Source organism: Idiotropiscis lumnitzeri, chromosome 12 (genome assembly GCF_059441095.1).
Source record: "Idiotropiscis lumnitzeri isolate Australia: NSW breed Sydney's pygmy pipehorse chromosome 12, RoL_Ilum_1.0, whole genome shotgun sequence".
Taxonomy (NCBI): Eukaryota; Metazoa; Chordata; class Actinopteri; order Syngnathiformes; family Syngnathidae; genus Idiotropiscis; species Idiotropiscis lumnitzeri.
In genome coordinates, this window is record NC_142402.1 from 20,917,483 (window position 1) to 20,939,534 (window position 22,052).

Genomic DNA, 22,052 nt, shown 5'->3' on the forward strand with positions numbered 1-22,052 from the left:
GACATATTTTCTCAGCCCCTCAAACAAACTGTACATTCAACACATCGCACAGCCTTGGCCAAACCGCCTCGCCCTCCCTCGCCCCCTTCAGCTCTCTCAAAGGGTGCATCTTGTAACTCTGAATTACAGAGACAGAATGCAGAGCACCTATTGAAATCAATCTATTGATTGGGAATTTAAATATTAACATCAAGACTTTGTGACTCATTTTCTGAGGAAACGCAGCATAAAGGCAAGAAAAATATTGGAAAAGTGGATTTAACAGTTAATCTGCTAAAAAAAAAAAAAGAGAGAATGGTAATGAGGTTAGTTTGCGACGCTTTCCGTCCCTCGTCGTCCAAAGCTGCGCGAGTCACTGCAGCAAAAATAAGAAAATAATTCAAAAGTAAACCGGCAGGTACATGTTGCCTGGGAACATTGATTTATTTATGTATTTATTCATTTATTTATTTGTATTCTTTTGGTGATAAGTATAACGACCAATACAAACATGCCTAGCTGCTGCATCTACAAATCGGAGTGGAACGGGGTTCGAATGTTTCTCCATTCCAAGCGGAAACGGACCAAAAACCGGAGCCTGTGTTTGCCTTCAACAGCCTAGGCCGTGTGCAAATTCACCAGATGCACTGTCCGAAAGGCGCATTTTCAGTCGTGTGACGTCATTTTGTGTGACGTGGTTAGAGGCAACAGATGGCGTAAAAGGAAGAAATAAGTCCAACTGATTCTCATCCCCTGTTTATTTATTTCTATTTTTTAAATCCTTTGTAAGCATTCTGTTCCCATTTCCCTTTATTACGTAAAGACGGGCGGATTCGGCCATCAATGCGTGAATCTTAATGAACATAATCAGGCCCAGGATTGACGTGCTGATTTTCGATTAGCATCATTTAACCTCGTACGGATTTCATCGGCTTTTCATGGGTCTCCTTTTTTTATTCCTGGCTTTTCCATTGATGTCATATTTATGAATAAAACGACACGATCGGCATCAACGACACCATTTGGCAAAGGCGGGCAATTAAGAACGTGAGGCTTCGTGCGCTCGGTCAATAAATCAAACTTGATGCCGCTAGATTCTTATTTCCCATTTAGCTCATTTGCTGCGGCGGCCAAGCTTGTTATCGGTGCCGGCTGCTTCAAAGTTGCCTTGGAATGTCATATCTATCGAGTGTGCCGTACGTAACATGAAGAAGGATGACACTTTAATAGAGTTGCCTTTGCGTCAAATGCCGACTTAAGTATGGCGGCAAATTACCGTGCTGCGAGATGATGAATAATGTCGCCGTGTGCGTCATCCTGCGCCAAAAATCCATTTTCAACTCCATTTCCGAATGTCTGCAACATTTCACACACCCTTTTTACACACTTTGGCTTGCATTTGAGATCAGGGGCTGCTTCAGCTTATCCACCACACTAATGAGGATAACGTATAAAACATTGCACATTGCTCTTAATTTCTTCAAGGCAGCGCCGCCTGGCCGCAGACGTTTAAATAGCGAAAACGAGCAAATCCATGATTCATTTTCAGCTGCCGTTTGATCGCCATCCAGCAACGAGAGGCGCATAGACGCGTGTGCGTCGGATGAGCAATGTACACATTTTCTTCTTCTGGCGGCGACGTCTTTGAAAATAACAGGCCATCCTCCGCATTCCCATTCTGGAAAGGTTATTCTTGGGGTGAAACAGTATGATGGCTGTCAGAAACAAAAAGCCAGAATCGTGACATGTGACCTTCCATTGTCTTGTTGATTTTTTTACACTTGGGGGCTTTTTGAATTCTTCCACAGGAAGGCGAGCGAAGCGACGACGTTGTTTCCGAGAGACCGAAGGAGGGCAGTGTGGCTCAGGTGATGGCTCAGAGGCGCGTGACACCCTGCGATTGCGCAACCTGTGACACCCGCTGGGGATTTTGAGCGGCAGCTGTTTTATTGGGGTTTTGTTTTCATGAAACTTTTTTTCTGACATGAGTGAGGATTTCTGACAAAATCACAATCACTTCATAAATGTGTATTAATTAGAATTAAAAGATGAATCAAATGGATTTTTATTCGCCCATCCTGAGAAAAATCGAAGTTTCAAGAGATATACCGATAAAAATCAATTTCTTTTCAATTGAATATCGTACGAATAATTCTTGCAGAAAATGTGTCCCTCGGTGTGATTGTGAGCGCCAGTGGTTGTTTGTCTGAATGTGCCCTGCGATTGGCTGGCGACCGGTACTGGGCGGAACCCGCCCACTGGCTGAAGACGGCGGTGATAGGCTCCAGCACGCCCACGACTTTTGTGAGGAGAAGCGGCTAAGAAAATATAAGGATGGCTCGATTCCAAGGAAATCTGCGGCCTTTTTGAGACTTGGAGTCATTCCTAAATAATTCTCTGGCTTTTGGGCAATAAACATCACGTTGCTCGGCGTGAAATTGCACTTGGCAAATAGTCGCAAGCAATCAAGATAATTTAGCACATGAGCCCATGTTCATTTTCAAAATTTGTCACGAGTGCTGCTTGAAGAATTAAAAATCACTTAAGCAGCGGACGCAAACAACGACGCACGGCCATCCATAATTATTAGCACCCCTTCTTAACATTTATTCTTTAGCTTCTAATAAATTCCTTTTTTTTTCATTTAGGACAACTTTGAATTCAAGTTCAATTGTTCAGTGAGAAAGAAACGAATCTTGTGTTCCCCGACCTCCGAGGGGTCGCCGACCTTTTTGAAGCTTCTCAAATCAAAGTTTCCATCCCCCCTGTTTTTATGTTTTTCAGTTTCTGGTTTGGTCCGGGCAAGTGTGAAGCGACACGACACCGGCAATGCACGCAGGTCGCTCTCCCGTTGGCTGCAGGCTGCAAAGCACAAGCGGCAGGTGATCCATTTCACAAAAATCAGCCGCTTGCGATCACAAAACATATTTTCCTCCATCTCGAGCGCCCGATTCCATCTTACCGGCGTGATATCTAAGACTTTGAGTGGCACATTTCAAACGGCGCCGAGGGAATTGCATAACAGTGACGACCTCGGACGCAGCTGCTTCCGAGGTCGTGCAAACAATTGCTTTTGAGGACGCTTTCCACGCGGCGTGCCAGTCGCCCGCTCCAGAATAGCAAAGTGTCTTGGATAGTCGGAAAGCTTGACGGGATGCTGTTGGTTTTGTGGCCGTGACAAGCGCGTGGTGGGCAAAAAATGAATGCAAATATTTCCTCTTTTCAAGAAATATTTATTGCTCCTCTTTTTTTAGGCATTCATTTCATGTCATAAAGTGTTTTATGTATGAGAGAAAGCGATGAATTGCGGCAAAATGCAACCGCTTCTAACTTGACCAGGCTCCGTCCTGCTGCAAAGTTTCAGAACCAACAAATCCGCAACTTATTATAATGATAATTAATATTGCGACCTCCCTTCAACGATATCCACAGTCAATCATAAAACACAATTATTTTCGTTCCAAATGCATCTTTCACAGATGTTCAAATTGTGTTTTGGTGCACAACATTGCACTGCAAAGAGCCCATTTTTTTCCTGTCAGCTTGCGTTCATGCTGTTTCTTTTATATGAAAGAAAAATAAATAAATTGCCAAAAGCCAAACGTGTCAATTAAATAGAGCGAATCAACCTGCACTAAAACGAAATAAAGATTCGCTCCTAATTGGGAACTTAAATATAATTGGGGGATTTTATCCTGTATTTTTGCCTTCATCCTGACTAAACCGAGAATAATTCTTGCAAATAGACCAGGAAGCACAATTGGCGGCTAAACGTAAGCCTTGATCGTTGCAGTGTTAGAACACTTCAGCGGATATTTGAACGACAGTGGAGCATGTCGACAGACGATGTCACGATACGCGCCGTCTCTGTGCAAAATGATTCATATTGCAGTGCTGAACCCCTGAGAGGAGTGACGGCTCTCTTTGAAATCTGAAACGGCGACTCCAGTCAACTGGAGTCCGTCCCCAACGGGCTTTGGGGTTTGTTTGGAGGTTTTTTTTGCATTTTTTTTCATATCAGTGATGAGATGCAAATTGAAATGCTGTCCCTTCTTCAACAAGCAAGGTCATCGCTACAAAGCGGGGGAAAAAATTGAAGACGCCAGGCATTTCTTGATTCCCGCAAATGCATTTTTTTTTTTTTTTAACATCCTGGTGATGTCGACGGCCACTCGAAACGTTGTCCAAAATAGAAACTCAAAGCCGTCTCCTTTTATAGCGCTGCCTCCATTGTTGGCAGCGTCATCAGGCATCTGAGGGGAGGGCATGGCACCTGAGGCCACCGGATAAAAAGACCGAACAGGCCACGGCGAGTCACTTGTCGCCGGAGCGAGCCGCCTCATCACCTCTTGACAGCTTGTCGCCATGGCCCCAAAGAAGAAGGACGAGCCCGCACCTGTGGCTGCGCCCAAACCGCCACCAGAACCTGAGCGCCCGAAGACCCCCGTCTTCAACCCGTCATCTATCACGGTAAAACAACAAAAGACATCTGTCATTGAAGAGATTTATCTGTAAGATGCCTTTCAAGTGTGGGCCAACGGATGCGGACACAAAACGCGCTCGCGCTCGTCGAGAACATCACCGAGACGTATCCAATTGAAGTGTTGCAATGGCGGCGAGGAAATGAACTGCAATGCAAAACGAGCCTCAAGTGTCGACTAATAAATGGCATGAACAAAAAACATAAACCGAAAATGTAAGGCGTCGTCCGAAATACAAGAAGTCACGTTCAAAAAAATCACTTCATGTTCCGGGGGAGCCGGGGTCAAATGTCACATTTTGACTTTAAACAATGATAATGACTGCAGAAAGGGAAAGCGTCTTCTTTAAAACACAAAAACAATGGTGTGTGAATGCTGGAGCCAAATATTACATGAATTGAAAATGATGATGATGATGAAAACCATAGAAAACAAAAGAGAACGCAGCATCCATCCGACTTGGAAGTTCACGTGAGCCAAGCAAAGCCACCCAAGTTTGGGAAGCGCAACAGCGACACCTTTTGATGAAGACGTGGTACTGCAGGCTTTTTGTGACCAGAATTGACATTGGCAGCCTCGCGCCATGCTGAATGCGCTGAAGTGAAGCCACACCACATTTTGCTTTGTAAGAATGTGCAGAATCTCTCAAAGGAGAAGTCAAAAATATAAACGCCCAAAACCGACTGACTGGAACCAAAACAACCAAAGACGTCAAGTCATTTTTGAAAATACTACGTAAGATCTGTCTATGAATTTGGGTCGAGGAAGTCTTGAAGTGATTCATCTCAACCGAGGCAATCTTTGCCTAAGTTGAAGACGAGCAAAGTTTAGCCTGGGTTGTTAGCGGAAGCACACTCCAGAGGCAATTTTTCCAAATGAAATCATTTATTTTGTAGGGTAATGGAAGATGTAAAAAAAAAAAAAAAGATATTTAATTCTTTTGGGAACATAGTTTATGGTTCAAACTCCTTATTTTCATGTAATATAATTTGTGATTATTGAGCTTTAAAATAATATTAATTTAAAAACATGAAATAATTCTGTTCAAATAGCTGTGAAATTGAAAAACAAGAAAAGTTTTGCTGATGCCTTGCGACGAGTTGATTTGCATGAAGTCCCACGACAGCACGCAATGAGCTCCAAGTCCTCGTGTGAACCGCGACCTTGCGGCGTTGACGCGGCACGGCCTAAAATTAAATGGACAGAAGCTGACACAAGAGCCAAGGTCAGCGACAATGCACAGCGATGACAGCGCGACTGCAACTCGATCCGATAGAAGCACTCTTGTTGGGGTTTTTTTTTTCCAACCTTTTTCATCTGATACGCGTGGCCTCTTTTTTTTTTGTCTCTCCAGCTGGAATTCACCCCCGAGCAAATCGAAGGTATGCTTTTAAGGCCTTCATCTTGCATGCTAGATTTCGGAGCGAGAAGCAGTGCATTGACTAATCTCATTCCTAATGTGTGGAAAAACCTCGAGACAACAGCTGACCATCAGTGCTTTCGTCTTGTTTGTCTGTGCAGACCCCCCCCCCCATCCTGCTTGTTGTACGCCGCAAAGGTTGAATCCAATGATGATTATTATTTTTTGTTTCTTATTTCAAGTCTAACTTGAAAGTGCTTGTGCTGGTGAGGCTGATTTAGAGTGCCTTATTGTCACAGCCCGCGATGACTCAGTTCAATAGATTGTTGTTGTAACATTTTTTTTTTTTTTGCTTTAACAGACTTCAAAGATGCATTCCAGCTATTTGATAGAACTCCCAACAGTGAGATGAAGATCACCTACGGCCAGTGTGGCGATCTCATCCGCGCTTTGGGACAGAATCCCACCAATGCTGAGATCATGTACGTGCTGGGGAAGCCCAAAGCTGAAGGTGCATAAAAGTTTGCTTGCAAGAACATTCTGGATCAACGTGCTTTTCTTTGATTCCAAAATTCAACACGCTAATTTGAACTCATTGACTACCCTTGACGTGTATAAAAGCCAAAGCGTACATTATTTTTGAATGAGTTCATAAGGATTCTTGTTTTGTCCTCATTTCCTGAGCGAGTGACCGAGTGGGCGTGTCTCCCTAATGACGCTTCCTTTGCCGCAGACATGCAGTCCAAGATGCTCGACTTTGAACAGTTCTTGCCCATCCACCAACATATCTGCAAGGCCAAAGACCGTGGCACCTTTGAGGACTTTGTGGAGGGCCTGCGGGTGTTCGACAAGGAGGGCAACGGCACCGTCATGGGCGCTGAGTTGAGACATGTTTTGGCCACGCTGGGTAAAAATCATCAGTTTCATTCTCAGTCATCCTCGCTTTCATCGCAACGTGCAGGTTTACCATCTGGAATTTTTGGGCTATGATTTCGAAACTGCATTTTGTTGTTCCATACCACTATCGACCACTAGATGGTGGTGTTCTATTTAGTTTGACATTTGAAAGTAGAGTGAAAACTGGAAGCATTTCAAGCCTTTGTTTTTTTTTTTTCATAAAATTGATTGCATGATCTGCTTTCTAACCCTTCAAAAAGTGAGATAGGTTTTTGTGAATTTTTGGGGGGCGGGAAATCTGCAAATTGTTTTCCCGTAAACTCACTAATATAATTTTAGTTTTATCCATTGCATTTGCTCTCTCTAAATATATTCCGCATTTATTTTTTTTAAAGTGCTGTAAATATTATAAAAATACGACTACGGATTTTCTTTTACCGGCTTTCTAAATCGCAAATTTCTTAATCAATTTATTTCGATGATTTGCGATGGAGTGGGGATTACTTGTAATCCAATGCAGCGATGTCATGATGATAAATTGTCAGTTTTGGGGACTTTTAGGTGAGAAGATGCGTGAAGATGAGGTGGAGCAGCTGATGCAGAACCAAGAGGATGCCAACGGATGCATCAATTACGAAGCGTTTGTCAAATACCTCATGGCCTCTTGAACGAAACTTTATTGGGGAGGACATCGTGGTGCTACCTTTAATTCATTGGATCAAGAACATCTTAAGTGTGAATATCAGTCTATATCGTACCATACAGTTTGTCAAAAAGTGGATGATGGGTGGTAATTGGCCTGTTTATGATGTAAATCAAGGAAGAGAAGAAATACAGAACATTTCAAAAGTATACAATATGTTTGAATGTGCATTTTGTTTTGTAAATGAGGTTCGTATCTACACTAAAGAGACGTTGTCTGTAACCTTCCGGTACAAATGACAACTGTTAATTATTTGCAACACTGTATTTTAACTGTAAATTAAATATTTAGATTTCAAAATCCACAATTATTTTGATTATAATTTTTAAAAAAGTTCAATTTAAATAAAAATGATTACAAATAATGATTTTTTTTTTTTTTTTACTTTTTTCAATAAATTCTACACTACTACTCTACAAGTTAATCTATTGAAAAACTTAATTTTCAAAGCTTTAAATTACTATTGCAAATTTTGGACTAAATGGCAAAAATATTACAATATTCTAAACATTCTGACTATACTATTAGATACTGGATGAGATTAGATAAAATTAAATTTAGCTTGATATCAACATTACTTAATAATTAAAAAAATGTTTTTGGAAAAAAAAGCAATTTCTTTTAAATTAGTAATGATTACTTAAAAATTAAGATAAATTGTGTTATTAGGGCTGTAATAATGTAATATAGTGATATTATACAGTACATATACATTCGCCACATGGGGGAGCTGCTGTTCTATTTTTTTATTTCATGACAGTGAAACGTCAGTAGACTTGACTACATGTAGAGTGCAGCAAGTCAAAAAAGAAAGTAATAAAATAAATATTTATTTTCACGATTCAGGAAGGTAATATGTAAACAGAAGAATATATTTTAAATCTTATTTTGCATTACTCAGGCAGTGCAATGAATGTTTCTGACTGTTGCCACTTAGATTAATATTAAGAGTCATGATATCGACTGATAATACGAACTAAATGTGTATCGTAAATTAAAATTAGATTTTGACACGTTTGCCCAATAATAAAAACAACAAATATTTTTGGGGTGGAGTTATTGAATGACAATGTGCCCAGTGCGTATCATAAAAAAAACTACACGGTATATGCCAATACTTTTTAAGCCACTGGAAGTAGCTGTGTGAGGATGAAGAAGCGCCGCGATCACAAGGATGGTTATATGCACACGCAAGCGTTGTCTATTTGCATTGGAGCTAATTGCTAGCGACACATTTTGAAAAGGACACAAAGATGCCGTGGGCACAATGAAGTGTACTGTACTGTACTGTTACTGCGACTGCTTGCCGCCATTGCGTCACGTCCCTCCTCCTGTTGTCAAAGGATGGGAAACAGCATTTGTCAGAACAAACCGTTATTATAGTGCTTCAGCGATGTTCGGCTAATTGTTTGGGGAAGGGAGTCCGCCGGGTCCTGGGGGGTTTTATATGAGTATGGGTGCCTCGTTTCTGCTCCACTGCACCAGGAAATGTTGGAATTACATAATGCCGTCTTCCCACGGAAGTGTATTCGTTTTCTTCGGTTTAAAATCTAGGCCTCCTGCAAAGTTATAAAGCTTAAAAGTTGAAAGCTTTGCATGCTAACACGCAATATGGACAGTAATTTTCATTCTGGAACATCAACAGACAAGACAAGTAGAATGCTAACATGCTAACGGTTGTTGCAATGACGCAAAAACAATACCCCAAAAATGGTGTAAAGAGCTAAAGTAGCTCATTAAGTTCCATCATATCTATTTCTGGTCAAAACTGACATGCAATCAGTTGCTATGGCAACATTATCTTGCCATATTTTGAAATGAGTACTCAGAAATGCTAATATGCTAATGCTTAATATACAAATACCGTAAAACAAGATAGCAACCCGAGTACAAAAGTACAAAAGATTTTCCATTTTGGCCCTGTGGTTGGGAAGTTTGATGTTTACTTTATTTCTGATAAGAACTGGGGGAAAAAAGAGGCTAACAACATGCTAGCATTGTCATGCTAACTTATAGGAAGACAGCAAATACAAAAAGTGCTGAGTCAGCTCAATGTAGTTTTAAAATTTTTTACCAAACGCTAACCATGACTGATCAAATGCTAACAGTTGGTATGCTAACACAAAGCAAGAACATAAACCAGAGCAGAAAGTTATCACATGTTCTTTTTTTATTTGAACTATACTGTATAGTATTTGATTAGTAAATGTACAAACGGGTATGAGTTGACAAACACAACGATGTCGTTTGGACACATTTCTGTCGCGTTCTCGCACACACACACACACACATTAACACACTGAATGTTTGTAAGGCAAAACAGGTGACTTAGCAAACAGCTTTCCATCAAATCCGCACGTCAAATATACACATTATATACACTATAATTATAAACAATATATAACAAACATGATAAACAAAGTTGCTGTCAGTTATATAAATACGCCATTCTTTCTGGACTTTGTAGATGTTTGCAGTTCATAAGATTTGTTGACATAACATGTAGTTTTCTTTGGCGGGTTTGGAACAAATGACTTTGTTCTTTATTCAACAAGAATACTATTACATATGAACATACATGTTTGTGTGCGTGTGTGTATGTATATATATATATATATATATATATATATATATATATATATATATATACTTACAACAGTTCCCATTCAGTAACGGAGTACAGCGCAATGCCCTTGAACAAATGACGCTACAAATCTGATTAAATGTCCACTTTACAAATGCATATTAAGAGGAGTTGTGGAAGTGTACACAGTAAAACAGACACAAACATTGAACCACTTTTCATGATAAATGTCATTTCATTTACATTTCAAATCAGCACAAAATTAAATATTAAAATGGCTAGCTGGCGTTAGCACATTTGGCTAATTATAGCTCAGTAGCCGAACTCTGCCAATTTCACATACCTCAGAAAATGTTCTCTTCAGTTCTTTAGCTGCCTTTACCAAAAATGTATTTTTGATAATTCCATACCAATATTAAGCTAATGAGCTAGGCTAAGCTAATTAGCTCTTTGGTGTTTTGATTGGATTCATTTTAAAAGCATTTTAGCAAACAGTTAATGGTCACACTGGATGGTGACATGCATGTAAACTTTTTTTTTCACTTTTGGGCAAAGAAAGTGCATTTTCAGTCAAACATACTTCAACATTCTTCATCGAATTCATTAGAATTTGTTGGCACGTTCATGTATTTATTATTTTGGCACGTGTATTATTTTTACTACTTTAGCATTCTGATTGTTAAAGAACGGAAAAAAGCCAGACTCTTTTGCTTATAGTGTCACCGAAAAACAATATTCTGCGAGTTTTGAACGATCAGTCAAAAATGTTGCAAAATGGTTGACAATGCGCGGAACGCTGCTTTGAAAACAGCTGGTAGAGAATAAGTTCATAACCACAGCCACCAATTCCATTCTTCACGCCAGCCAAGGCGGCGTTGAAAACCTGGTCAGCGGTCCCGGTTCTTGAGAAAATGACCTTTTGACAGCAGATTCCAGCCGTTCCAGCCGATGAGCACGAGAGTGCGTCTCTGCGCGGCTGCCGGTCCCAATTACGCGCATTAACCAGCAGGGGTGTGTGTGTGTGTGTGTGTATTCACACAGCGGTGGTCTGCTTTATGCTGTGGAAGCTGACCCGCGTCGGAGATGTGGGGATGGACATGGCCCGCGCCACTCGCACCCGCAGGGCGTGATTGTCTTGCCAGCGGTGCCAACGTTTCCTAACCGCGGAGCGAACCTGCGGGGGGGAAAAAAATACACGTTTGTCTATTGAACTGAGTACAGAAACCTAAAATTCAAATGTTCTCTAGAAAGTAAAAGTACGTATTTTTTTTAAATATATTCAGTTAAAGTGACATAGGAAATGTTGTTTTTAAACCATTTCAATTTGTTAACTAAAAAAAAAAAGTCATTGTTTTAAGTAGTCAGTTGTAGAATACGTAGAGTCGGTTGTTTCCTACGAAAACAGATTTTTTTTTTAATGGCAGTTGATTGCCTCAATAAAAATTCAAATTAAATATAACCGAGATTCTAATTCAAATTTCTCCAAATAATCGATGTAAATGACACAAAGTCCGATTTTCAAGTCCTCAAACTGTGGTCCTCATCCTGCTCCTCGAGAACCGCATTCCAGCTTGTTTTAGATGTCTCCCTCCTCCAATACATCGAATTGAAATTCTCAGGATCATTAATCAAGTTTTTGCAAAGCTTGCTGATGAGCAAATCATTTCAATTTGGTGTGTTGGAGGAGGGAGACAGCTAAAACTGGATCGATAGGGTTCCCTCGAGTACCGGACTCGGACACCCCTGAGTTATAAGGTAGAACCGTACGTAACAAATGAAAATGTTTATTCACTAAAATTAACTTAAAAATGTTCTTATTGTACTTGCAAAAAACAGCAAATGTTGCACAAAAGCATTTTTGCAACAATGTCGGCCATCATCGGCGGTGAATCAAAAGAGACAAACAGGCGCTGATCGCTCAGTCCTCCGCACTCCCGACTTTCCACTGAATAGCGAACAGTCGGAGAATATTTGATTAACGGCGGCACGCTCGTAAATGCACTCAGGACGGCGTGAGAGACGCCACCCAATTAGAGTTTGATCGCATTAAACGAGCTCATGAAAATGCATCGAGCGACATCAAGCGCCAATTGCGTTTTTCTTCATGAAAGCGACGTCACACATGATTGAGTCAAACCAAACAAAAAAAAATACAGCCGGGACCAAATATTTCATTTCATTTTGAATGAATGAATGTGTTGGACTCACCTCGCCGTTTAGGAAGCAGTAGAAGACGGACACAAAGAAGCCCTGCAGAACAACACACATCATCACGCCGCAGCCGCAATGTCGTCACGTCAACGAATCGCACACGTTTGCTCTCGTCAGAATGAACGACATTTTCACGCCAACCCCAACGTGACGCTTGTGACACTTGTGTGCAGAAAATTTTTTCTGTCTGTGCGTAACTTTTTTTTTTTTTTAACGATCTGTGCACTATTGTCTAACATTTTTAGATATGTTTTGTCCTCACCTGAGTGTTGACCTATTTTGCCATGAATACCATTTTAGGTGTGTGCGTGAGAATACATTTTTGCTTATCAAACCGAGCCTTAACAACAGATACAAGAACTTATTTTTGTATTTTTTCATTTGTGTAATTCCATAAAAATGGATTTTAAAATGTTAGCGACTCATATTCTTTGAGGAAAATTGGATGACTAATGGGTGAGAGAGCCTCCTAAAACAGTTCCAACAATTGTAGTCCTCAAACAAGCGCATCATTTGAAGCTAGCGGTGGAGAAATAGCCGCAGGGGAGCAATCACGCCCACACGGCCGACTTATTTGTGACAGCTGAGAGCGCAAAACGGCGCCGGGATGTCTTCCTTCCTCGCATCTTCCTCTCCCGCCGCAAACACGGCCAGAGAAGAAAAAGTTTTAAGGAGGGCGAGAAGGGAGTCGACATGAGTCACGCGTCGTCAACTCACCTGGAACGACTGCAGGAAGGAGTTGAAATAGACGAAGACGATCTGCGAGATGTCGTCGCCGCCCGGGTTGACGAAGAAGAGCATGTAGGTGATGCCCAGCAGAGGAAGCAGCACCAGCGTGGCCTTCACGGCCTTTCTACGGAGGGAGAAGAATTGACAAGTGAAAATAAAATAAACACATTTAAAAAAAAATTGGGTCGTGTGAAACACGGGTTAGGCTTTCCAACTAGGGTTAGGGTTTTGAGATAGGGTTTCAAACATTGGTTATGGTTTGAAATTTGGGTTTTTACTGTAATTTTAGTTTCAAATGAGTGTTTCTAAATAAAGTCAGAGTTTTAAAGTCAGATTATCAAGTCGGGTTTTAAATTAGAGGTAAGGTTCCAAGTTAGAAATTTGTGTTCCAAAGGGGGCGTAATGTTTCAAGGTGGCTTTAGGTAAAACCCGCCAAGCCTGATTAATAATGAATCAAAATGTGAAAAAACAAACAACAACAATAATGTAATCGTGTAAAATAACAATTTTATTGTAATAAAACCACACAACAATTTGATTTAAATTTACTGGCATAATAAGTGACAATTTCTAATCAATGGAATCCTTTTTCCATAAATTATTAGAAGAAAAACTCAGCAAATTCCGATGAAATCTTCCAACCTGACGAGACATTTTTGTGCAGATGCGAGGGCAAGTGGGATATTTAACATTCTAAAAATAGAACACTGCCAACGTGTCTTGAAAAGAAAAATAATGCGCTTCCAACTCAACCCGCCCTCGCGAGACAAACTCGGCTAATGAAGCTCGATTAATCTCAATAATGCGCCCCGGAGCGACTTGCAATATGAGATGCCAGCAAAATCTAATGTGAGCATTAAAGGCGTTCGCGGATACTAAAAAGGCCTTTCTAGTAAAAAAAAAAACCAAGAAATTCTTGAAATGACAGCAAAGACATCATGACGGCGTTAATGAAATAGTTTTCAATTGAATGACTTTGACGGCAGCGAGAGGAAGCGCTTGAAAGTCGCGACGAGAAGCACAATGAACGTGAGCATCAAAGCGAGCAAAGGGTACAAAAAGATTTTTGAAAAAGCCCCCCCAAAAAAAAAAGCCCGGCTCACCTGTACTGAATGGTTTCTGAGGTGGTCGACGCCCGCAGTTTGGTCATCAGTATTCTGACGATATTGAAGAGGAAAACAAAGTTGATCTAGAAGAGAAACGACAAATCAAAGCGGAGCCTTTTTCATGGGAAATGTGACAAATGAGGGTTGCCGGCTTTGCTCCGCCCACTTTAGAAGGCCAAAAAAAAAAAAGAGCACTGCAAATGAGAATAACCCACTTGCATAACTAGTTGCTTTTTGTTGTTGTTTTTTTCGCACACCTATATTTTACCGCCCCCTGGTGGAAGTCGCACACACCTCAAGGAGCCAAAATGAATTCATCACGACGCAAAATCCGTTTACCCGAATCTGTCTTCGCGATTTGAGTACTCAATACCGAGTGCCGATACCTCTACTGCATTTGATTTATAAAATTTCTTTCTAAGGCAGACGATGATCCGCTAATGTGCAGTATAGCGCCAACTACGGCTGAGGAGGACTTACTCGATGTCAGAATTATTTTTTTTATTGGTGGGCGATATCTTAAAATAAGGCTCGCTGCGTGGCGTACGTGCGCTGAGGTGGGTACGTTAATCATTTGACATCTGCGAGCTGGAGGGCTGCGCCGTTGTGGGAGTGGTCACAGCAGACTTCACTCCTGGCCAATCAAAGAATCTTTTTTCATTCCCTTTAAATGCGGTGCGCTAGTCACCACACGAGAGTCACGACATGGCAGAAGCTCATCTGGACTAACCCAGAACTGTGCCACTCAGTTGGATGATGATTTTTTTTTTATTTTATATGCCCCACTGTAAGACGTGTTCTGAGCCGGCGTAGAATTTAGATCGACTTTCTGCCACTAAATTGTTGCACCGCCACCACGAGTGGCCCTCGGAAGATTTTGCAAAAGTGCAAGTCTTGGAATTGGCCATAAATGGCTGCCTCAACCCAAAATGGATGACTTCCCGCTCAATTTCAAGCATGGATTCTTCAGACTTTTTCATGTGTCCTCACATGACCAATCAATTTCAGGACGACGATTGGAACTCGTTCCTCCCCCCCCCAACTTTTGGAAAGTGCAGAGTTGTGCAATGATGCTGACCAGTAGCACAAGAATGACCGGCCCTTGGTAAATGTAGTCGATGTATTTCCCAGGGTCCTTCCCGAACCAGCATCTGTTGAGGACACGCACACACACACACACACACACCCCATGGCAAGACAATATATTTCAATGTCGCAATTGACAAAACCATTCGAATCGACTCTCACAATATCAATGCAAAATACCAATGTTGATTTTTTTTGGGGGGTTGTTTTAATTTTCTAATAAATGACTTGCTATCAGACAAACGATTTGTGTTCAAGCATTCAAACACCTACTTTTCATTTTCATAATACAGCTTCCCGATGCTCCAGGCTATTATTATCGGACAAGGAATACCTGAAAAGGAAGGCGGAAATTTACGTGACTCAAATTAAAGAGGTTTCTTAATTTCATAATAAATAACATCCTAAATCCAAAACATAAATGGGGATGAATTACTGTACAGAATGAATGACCAAAAATGTACCATCTCCAAAACTCACTTTTTAAATTAAACTACAAAAAGAACTCAAAAATGTGTCATTTACTGACGTGCACCTGTTATATTTTAAGAACATGCTTGTGGGTCGAAATCAAGTGAGAAGGACTGCATGTTCCGTGTGTTCCCTTTTTGATCTGTCAGCCAATTTGACTGATACAAGAAAAGTGCAGACTTTGCCTATTAAAATGAAATAAATGAAATAAAAAAATAAAAATCCTCGTTAGCTCCAATTTGCATCATCCGCAGTGACAAATGTGCTAAATTCTCCATCTGGTGCATTAGATCGACCATGCAGAGCGGCAAAAAAAAAAAAAAAAAAAACCTTAAAGGAAAAAAACTAAACAAAACACTCCTACGTACAAAGGTTTTGACCCTTTCAAGAATTGAAATAAGGCATTAACTACAAATAATGATTATAATAATAATGATAAAAGAATTAAATAACGTTATTTCATTTTTTTAATCAAAAGAATGAATGAATATTGTTTAATAATTTAATTCTAATATAAATAATTGTATTTATTCTTTTTTTAAAATCAGTTCTCTATGGACATTTATGATAGTAGAAATTGTTACATTATATCATTATTATATGATTAAAATATTTGTTTTATTCAAAGAAAAATAAATAAATGAATGAATTGCATCAGCTGTTGTTCAGGTTCTTTCTAATTAGCGGGTGGCACTCTCTGCTAAATAAAATGCCAACAGCCACCTTGAGGCAATATGCTATGGTACATTTTTTTCCCCGTCCCATTAAATTCATGATGTGTATTTCTATGAATTATGTAAAAAGCAGATAAGAGTGAGTGACAGGAATTGCAAAAATACGTTTCGAATGATGAGCTGACCTTCCATCAAAGGGTGCAACATTTTTCCTAATTGTCTTGCTCATTAAAATTATTCGAGCTTCAAGTATTGATTGAGGGCGGAAAAACCAAACAATTAAGCGAACACCCATACACACCACGAAAGCATGACCAAAACTACAATAACGCTCACAATTGAAAGTAATGACAAATTAGGGATTTACGTTTTAAGAGCTCCCTCCACCGCGACGAATGAACATAAGTGTCGGTCATTTGGCCATTTGTTTCCCGGAGAACAATCTCAACGAGTGGACTGTCAACGCATCGATCTCATCTGCTATTTAACTCAGCCGCCGTCACATTTGCCTGAGCTCCAGGCTCCCGATCCCCCTCGTCTCCTTCTATAGGCAGCGAGAACACAACACGCATATTGGCCGTGAGAATGTCAGACTTCCTCTCAGGGACGCGGCCAACAATGTAAACGTGTGTGTGTGCATTTCGTGGTGCTTCCGAACAACAAAGCTATCTGAATGTGAACCACAGTGACATTTTCTGCGTGGCTCTCGTATGAAAAAAAGAACTGGAGCCTGAAAAAAAAAAAAAAAACCATGAAGCTCCGAATACCACAAAAAGTGTCGTGACGCCCGTTGACAATATCAGCGCTAACTCGCGATGGCGGCTAAAGCTAGCACTGCCCCGTTACAGCCTGTTCATGCCAGAAGTAGAGGTTAATCATATATTTAATTATTTTTGCTCCAATGCAATCATTTTAATTGAACATTTAAACAATGTTTGGTTTATATTTGATGTTTTATTTTATTGTAATTTTTATTGAAAGAATATGTAAGTAGCTAGGCTCCATAAAGGGCTGCCGTAAAGCGCGAGGAAACGTGGAAAAGTTTGAGGTAAAGTTTATTAAGAAGACACGTCGGGCGATCGACCTTATTTGTAATAATTTGTGTGTGGCTCGTCTTGATAGATTCATATCAGCGCTGTGGAGCAAGGGGTGCTGCTTCAAGTTTTTTAAACTTTTATGGGCAGCTTCTCATGTCCAATAATGCGCAAACAAAAACGGTGTGCTCGCGACAGCTTCATTTATTATAAAATAAACACGATGGCACTGCACTTTGTTGCTACTGTCACATTTAAGGCTTAATAGTAATATTTGTTGGAATACAAACGGTCGTGACTCATTGAAGTGTCGCTAAATGTGAGCGATATCTTTTTTATTTTGGTCCTTGAAAAAAATGCATTTGCACGGCCAGCTGGACTTTGTGCAATTGCGTAATTTGAGGCGAGGTTAGCTACTTGCTGCCGTATGTCACAAGCATGCGTAAATTCCGCATTTTCCCCATTGAATTGGGTTTCAACTGAAAATCAGAGACCAGCGCCGGCCGGCTCGGCTCCTGCAGGTAGTCAAGGCGAGCGGGTCTTCAAGGTCACGAAAGCCAAACTCGCCATTGGCCCGGCAGTTTTTGAGGCTGACGTGATTGAGGCATTAAACACCTGGGAAATATTTAAAACTGTGAAAACGTAATTATCAGTTGTCAACATTGCAATAGGTGAGTTGGTGACAGATTCATGTTTTAATCGCCATGGCAACGCAGTAAACAGCAAACGAGCTGCGGCACAATCCTCACAGGAACAGCAAAAGGTCATGAATTATGTTCTTGGTTTTTTTTTCGGGTACGGGAACGTGACACACACCAGTAATTTGGCAACGTTCCATGCAACCTTTTCAAACAGAAAGCAGAGCTTCACATATGGAATTCCGTGCACTTACACCAGCCGATGCAGAGGAAGACCCACTTGCGCAGTTTATCCGTGGAGTAGGTCATCACGATGGCCGTGTGCAGGTAGCAGCCCTCCACGAACATCCAGAAGAAGTTGGTGACCACAAAGTAGTTGTAAACGGTGGTCATCAGGCGACACCACGGCTGGCAAACAACCAATGACGTCACGAGCGGCGCCGATCGGCCAAACGGCGCCACCGAGTGACGCTTACCTCGTTGCTCTCGTGGATGTTGTGGTCGATGAGCTGCAGCAAGAACCACATGACGTTTCGCAGGATGAAGGTGGTAATTAAGTTCCAGTGGATGATGTTGCGCAAACATCGAATGCTCCTAAGAAGAAAAGACGGCGGGTGAGTTATGGCTGCCGGCTGGCTCGCTCGGCGAACGCTTTGGGATTCCAGCCCGGATGAAGTGGCTGAGAGTCCAAAGAAATGCCAGCGTTTCAAACTTTTTGCTAATCTTTGACGTCAAAGCGACGAAACGGCGATGCGTCCCTATTCTCTTACGAGATCATTCGCAACACGTGCTTGGTTTTTTTTGTTTCCAGGCTTTCACAGCGGCCATAATTTAGTTTCTTTCTCGCGCTTGAGGTGCATTTTGGGCCCACATCCAAGCAGATTTCACCCCAGTACGAGCAGCTGCCATCTTTTGATATCTCCACCTCGCATCGATTACCGCAGCCTTGAATCGCACTCGTCCGCTCGCGGCAAAGCGCGCAGCGGAGGCCCACTCCGTGCGAGCAGGTGTAGGTGTGCGCTTCAAAGCAGGACATGCAAAGAATCACAAAAAGGTTCCCGTGAAGCGGAGGAGAGGCGAAACATCAACGGCACATTTGCATGCGGCGGGCACAGAGCGGCCGCAATCTGTCCGTTTGACATAAGCGACCTCGCAAACGGGGAAGAGAGGAACGGCGCTGCAGAACGTCCGCGGCGCCGAGATGTTTGCGCACTATTTCTGTACTCGCCTTAAGCACAGGAAGAGGAGGAAGGCCACTAATAGCGCCCCCACCGAGATGCAGTGGCCCAGGTAGTTGATGATCAGCGCTATCTTGTAATGCACGGGATACATTCTCTGGAAGACAACATGCAAACACCCACGCACGCACGCACACACACGCGATTACGTCCAGAAAATATGTCGCCAATTATTTTTAATAATAATGAATAATGAATTCCAATCCGGCGAGGAGACGTCTTGGCTAGCGATATGCTGTTGGCAGGGTGTCATTCTTGCTAACAACATTTGAAACAGCATCACATGAACACCTATTTTAGTGTATAATAAGATTGATTAAAATAAAATAACAGAAGGTCAAATAAGCCTTTACTGATTAAAAAAAAAAATTGTGTGTATTTGCCGCACATTTTGGCTAGCGGACATCTTGTTAGCGATACGCTATCGGAAGGATGTCAAACGTGCTAACACATCTGACTAGCATCACGTGAACATAAATACTAGTGTCTAATAAAATGAACTAAAATAAAATAACATTCTGAAAGCAAAAGGACATTGTGTGTATTTGCCGCACATTTTGGCTAGCGGACATCTTGGCTAGCAATATGCTATTGGAAGGATATCAAACCTGTTATTACACATTTGTAACGACATCATGTTAAGAGAAATATCAATGTAGACTTAATAAACGGAAGTAAAATCAAATAAAATTAGGTCCAATAAACATAAACAAAGGGAAAGCGTTTATAGTTCCATTGCACTTTGGCTAGCGGACATCTTGGCAAACAATATTTTATTGGCAAGGATGTCAAACTTGCTATCAGGTGGATGTTAATAACAATCTACAAAAAAACGGAACTAAAATCACATGAAATAAAAAAAAAATAAATAAAAAAATCTGAAAATGGAAAGTGTGCGTATTCGCATCGCAGTCCAATCACGTTCGTCCACAAACAAATCGAGCTTCGTCTTGCTGCCTTGGGCGGGAAATAAAACTTGTTAACACAATTTGGAAAACTTATTAGAAATGGCATCACGCTGCCGTGAATGTCAATACGTAATAAAGTAAAATGACATTTTAAAAAAGTAATTACAAAAAAAAACAAGTGGAACTGTGCTTCAAAGTTTCATAAGAAAATTGACTCCATAAATAAAAACAGTGATGCCTTGAGATATTTTTTTTTTGGACGTCTGGTTCAGTTCTGTTTGTGCCGTTTAACAAAAAGATGCAAAGCGGCAAAGTTGTTGACGGCTCTGCCAGCTCGCCGATGACTGCCAATGTTCAGATGTTTTAACCCCGAGAGCATAATTGCAAATGCGATCGATGAATATTTTCGGCAAAAAAAGGAAAAAAAAAATTCGACCAACATTCCGGTCGCCTTGATGCAACATTTGAGGGCAAACTTGAACTAGATGACTCAGCATTTTTTTAAATTGAGATTGCGGCAGGAAGTTTAAAGTGACTTGGCCAATTATGCGATTAAGCTAACAATCTTCATGTCACTCCTCGTGATACTACTCCAGTTTTGATTTTCCAAACTCTCAAAACTACATCAGTCGCCTCTTCATCCAATCTTGTAATCCTGGCGCTTTTCGTACAAAGAGTGAAGGTAAATGCCATTGACACACTTCAAGTGTCTTAGGATGTCTAAATTTGTCGGAGGAAAAATGGAGCAAGGGCCAGAAATACACTCGAGTAGAAAGACGCGACGAGCAAACGGGCCGCGAGTCGCAGTCGATCATATGCTTTGCCTGCAAGGCTTCGATTCATCCGGACGCTGAGATTGCGCTCGCAGACGTGCAAACGCGTCCGGAAACAAAAACGTCTCAAGTGTTTAATTGAGCGACGCCAAACGAAAATGCTGCAAAAATTCATCCAAAACAAGCACTTACCTTCTCCTCTAAAATGGGCACGCAGTTTGAATAATTACTCTTTAGCGCCCATGTGCCGTTTTCCATGCATTCTCGGTATGCACTCCCTGAAAACAGACAACAATGGAATGACTTTAAAAAAAAAAAAGACACCAAGACGTGCGCGTCATCTCGCTCCAATTTGCATTCGGCCGGCCAAATTTCGCTCGGCGGAGTCGCTAAAGTGAGTCATTACTTGTGACAAGGTGACGCCGTTCGGACCAAGTGGCAAGAAAACTCAGCGCCGTCGTCAAAGTTTAGCGCCGCAATCGGCCCGACTCGACATGCAATAGCAATTCCCCAATTTTTTTTTTTTGTATTTCACATTTTGCAGTAAGACATGCAAATCCTCTCCCCGAGCCCCCGCATATCTTTTCAAGCTTCCGTTCCAAACTAAACTCTCATTGGAAGTCTTTTTTCGCTGGCAGTTGGCTCCTTATCTCTCAAAACAGGGGCGGGCGAGCCATGCAAATTTAAAAACAAAAGAAAGTTACAAGCGACGATAATTGGGCCTTTTCATGGCAAATCCTCAAAAGTTGACGCCATGCATCACATGAGATGGATAAAAACTAACCATGTTCAAGAGCACTTTTTTTTTTTAAAAGATCATAGCTTTGTGCTGCAGGATAAAGCAAGACGGAAGTTAAAAGTCAGTGGCGCGCACCTCTTTGAGCAGAACACGGGCGTGACTTTCCAAGCAGGTCCTGTGGCGTAAAGCGCACGAGAGATTAGGCACTCGACGGACGATTGGGGCCTTTGACGGACGACAATCCACAACAAATTTGTGGGCAGGAAATGAAACTCATGAATTCCCTTTTTTTTTTTCCAAGCGTGACATTCCGGACGGATGCAAGCAATGCCATCGAGAGCGACGCGGGGAAGGAATACGACGAGATCCAAGATGCATGAGGTCGCCTTACTGAAAGGTCAGTCAAAAAAAAACCCGACTCAGTTAAGCAATTCCGACGCA

General features: G+C 41.3%; 2 protein-coding genes across 5 annotated transcripts in view; one reads left to right on the forward strand and one right to left on the reverse strand.

Moving 5' to 3' along the window:
• The window catches only part of myl13 (myosin, light chain 13), a 33,828-nt gene extending 26,107 nt beyond the window's left edge, over nucleotides 1–7,721 (forward strand). Inside the window, exons 3-9 of one of the 2 annotated variants that reach the window (XM_088310890.1) lie at nucleotides 1,788–1,847; nucleotides 2,764–2,861; nucleotides 4,199–4,449; nucleotides 5,815–5,842; nucleotides 6,182–6,331; nucleotides 6,554–6,727; nucleotides 7,279–7,721. In XM_088310890.1, the coding sequence (XP_088167016.1) occupies nucleotides 4,345–4,449; nucleotides 5,815–5,842; nucleotides 6,182–6,331; nucleotides 6,554–6,727; nucleotides 7,279–7,385 (564 nt within the window). In that variant the 5' untranslated portion in view covers nucleotides 1,788–1,847; nucleotides 2,764–2,861; nucleotides 4,199–4,344 and the 3' untranslated portion in view covers nucleotides 7,386–7,721. The remainder of the gene's footprint in view (nucleotides 1–1,787; nucleotides 1,848–2,763; nucleotides 2,862–4,198; nucleotides 4,450–5,814; nucleotides 5,843–6,181; nucleotides 6,332–6,553; nucleotides 6,728–7,278) is intronic. The other variant, XM_088310891.1, reaches the window with a different exon arrangement.
• A 1,851-nt stretch (nucleotides 7,722–9,572) lies between these two features.
• Nucleotides 9,573–22,052, reverse strand: part of crhr2 (corticotropin releasing hormone receptor 2) — a 57,003-nt gene continuing 44,523 nt past the window's right edge. For 2 of the 3 annotated variants that reach the window (XM_088311099.1, XM_088311098.1), the window contains exons 3-12: nucleotides 21,065–21,150; nucleotides 19,182–19,288; nucleotides 18,430–18,547; nucleotides 18,208–18,361; nucleotides 15,410–15,470; nucleotides 15,129–15,201; nucleotides 14,048–14,133; nucleotides 12,933–13,068; nucleotides 12,213–12,254; nucleotides 9,573–11,178 (exon numbers count right to left, since the gene is read on the reverse strand). In XM_088311099.1, the coding sequence (XP_088167225.1) occupies nucleotides 11,038–11,178; nucleotides 12,213–12,254; nucleotides 12,933–13,068; nucleotides 14,048–14,133; nucleotides 15,129–15,201; nucleotides 15,410–15,470; nucleotides 18,208–18,361; nucleotides 18,430–18,547; nucleotides 19,182–19,288; nucleotides 21,065–21,130 (984 nt within the window). In that variant the 5' untranslated portion in view covers nucleotides 21,131–21,150 and the 3' untranslated portion in view covers nucleotides 9,573–11,037. The remainder of the gene's footprint in view (nucleotides 11,179–12,212; nucleotides 12,255–12,932; nucleotides 13,069–14,047; nucleotides 14,134–15,128; nucleotides 15,202–15,409; nucleotides 15,471–18,207; nucleotides 18,362–18,429; nucleotides 18,548–19,181; nucleotides 19,289–21,064; nucleotides 21,151–22,052) is intronic. The other variant, XM_088311100.1, reaches the window with a different exon arrangement.